The sequence below is a fragment of the Austrofundulus limnaeus genome, unplaced genomic scaffold (assembly GCF_001266775.1).
Source record: "Austrofundulus limnaeus strain Quisiro unplaced genomic scaffold, Austrofundulus_limnaeus-1.0 Scaffold606, whole genome shotgun sequence".
In the NCBI taxonomy this organism is placed as follows: Eukaryota; Metazoa; Chordata; class Actinopteri; order Cyprinodontiformes; family Rivulidae; genus Austrofundulus; species Austrofundulus limnaeus.
In genome coordinates, this window is record NW_013953008.1 from 51253 (window position 1) to 53301 (window position 2049).

At 42.5% G+C, this 2049-nt stretch overlaps 1 protein-coding gene across 1 annotated transcript in view; it reads right to left on the bottom strand.

Moving 5' to 3' along the window:
* Nucleotides 1-2049, bottom strand: part of ppib (peptidylprolyl isomerase B (cyclophilin B)) — a gene marked incomplete in the record, with an annotated part of 14924 nt that overhangs the window by 3902 nt on the left and 8973 nt on the right. The window contains 1 exon segment of the mRNA XM_014026988.1: nt 1618-1802. Coding sequence (XP_013882442.1) covers nt 1618-1802 — 185 coding nt within the window.

The following is a 2049-nucleotide window of genomic DNA, read 5'->3' on the forward strand; positions in this document are numbered from 1 at the left end:
ACCGTTACTACTACTACCGTTACTACTACTACCGTTACTACTACTACTACCGTTACTACTACTACTACCGTTACTACTACTACTACCGTTACTACTACTACCGTTACTACTACTACCGTTACTACTACTACCGTTACTACTACTACTACCGTTACTACTACTACTACTGCTACTACTACTACTGCTACTACTGCTACTACTACTACTACTACTGCTACTACTGTTACTACTACTGCTACTGTACTGCTACTACTGCTACTACTGCTACTACTGTACTACTACTACTACTACTGTACTACTACTACTGTTACTACTGCTACTGTTACTACTACTACTACTGCTACTGTACTACTGCTACTACTGCTACTACTACGAGCATGAACATGAAAGGTATAGAGTCAGATTTTAAGTCTGATCTAATTCAGTCTGATAATAAACACAGCTGTAGTTCACATACAGATGTTGATATTTCCAGATGTTCTTCACTGAATCCTGACAACTTATTTGAAGTTATTACTTGTACTATGGTCAAGAGTGTCTATACTGATGATTTTAAACTTGTGTACAACTTCCAGTTCTACAGATTTAAATATTAAATTAGCATTTCTGCTGAGTGGTGGTTAACAGGCTGTGTGTCAAGTCATGGCCTGCGGCCCACACTGGCTGCAGCCCATGTGGGCCGTAGGCCTCTGCTGTCGGCTGCATAAACTCAGCATCACTTCATCACATCCTGTTTTCATAGAAAAACCTTAGTAAATACATAAAAAACATGAATAATTTGAGTTTCAGCAGTGAAGGACATTCACACAGGATTGTGTGATTCTCAGTGATTGTGTGATTATCAGTGATTGTGTGATTCTCAGTGATTGTGTGATTCTCAGGGGTTGTGTGATTCTCAGGGGTTGTGTGATTCTCAGGGGTTGTGTGATTCTCAGTGATTGTGTGATTATCAGGACTGTGTGATTCTCAGTGATTGTGTGATTCTCAGTGATTGTGTGATTCTCAGTGATTGTGTGATTATCAGTGATTGTGTGATTCTCAGGGGTTGTGTGATTCTCAGGGGTTGTGTGATTCTCAGTGATTGTGTGATTCTTTGATTATCAGGACTGTGTGATTCTCAGTGATTGTGTGATTCTCAGTGATTGTGTGATTCTCAGTGATTGTGTGATTCTCAGTGATTGTGTGATTCTCAGGGGTTGTGTGATTCTCAGGGGTTGTGTGATTCTCAGGGGTTGTGTGATTATCAGTGATTGTGTGATTATCAGTGATTGTGTGATTATCAGGACTGTGTGATTCTCAGTGATTGTGTGATTCTCAGGGGTTGTGTGATTCTCAGGGGTTGTGTGATTATCAGGGGTTGTGTGATTATCAGGGGTTGTGTGATTATCAGTGATTGTGTGATTATCAGGACTGTGTACGCTGCAGGACTCAGGGCAGCAGTTTCTGTGAATTCCTGCTGTTTTCTGAATAAACCAGGTGATACTGGTAACCTGATACCTGCAGCCAGTTCAAATGAATGGATGATGAATTTATGACATCACAACCACACTAACTCATGCTACAGACTGTCATCAGAACCCTGTGGTTCTGTCAGGTCCAGTGTTTCTCTTCACCCACCATGCCCTCCAGAACCTTTCCAAACACTACATGTTTGCCATCCAGCCAGGGGGTCTGCACAGTGGTGATGAAGAACTGGGAGCCGTTGGTGTCCTTCCCAGCGTTGGCCATGCTGAGCCAGCCAGGCCCGTAGTGCTTCAGCTTGAAGTTCTCATCAGGGAAACGGTCCCCGTAGATGCTCTTCCCTTCAGCACCAGAGACAGAAACATGTTAGAGAGGTTCAACACTTCAGTGTAAACAGCAGGTTAGAGACAGAAGCTTTAACACTTCAGTGTAAACAGCAGGTTAGAGACAGAAGCTTTAACACTTCAGTGTAAACAGCAGGTTAGAGACAGGCTTAGCACTTCAGTGTAAACAGCAGGTTACAGACAGAAGGTTTAACACTTCAGTGTAAACAGCAGGTTACAGACAGAAGGTTTAACACTTCAGTGT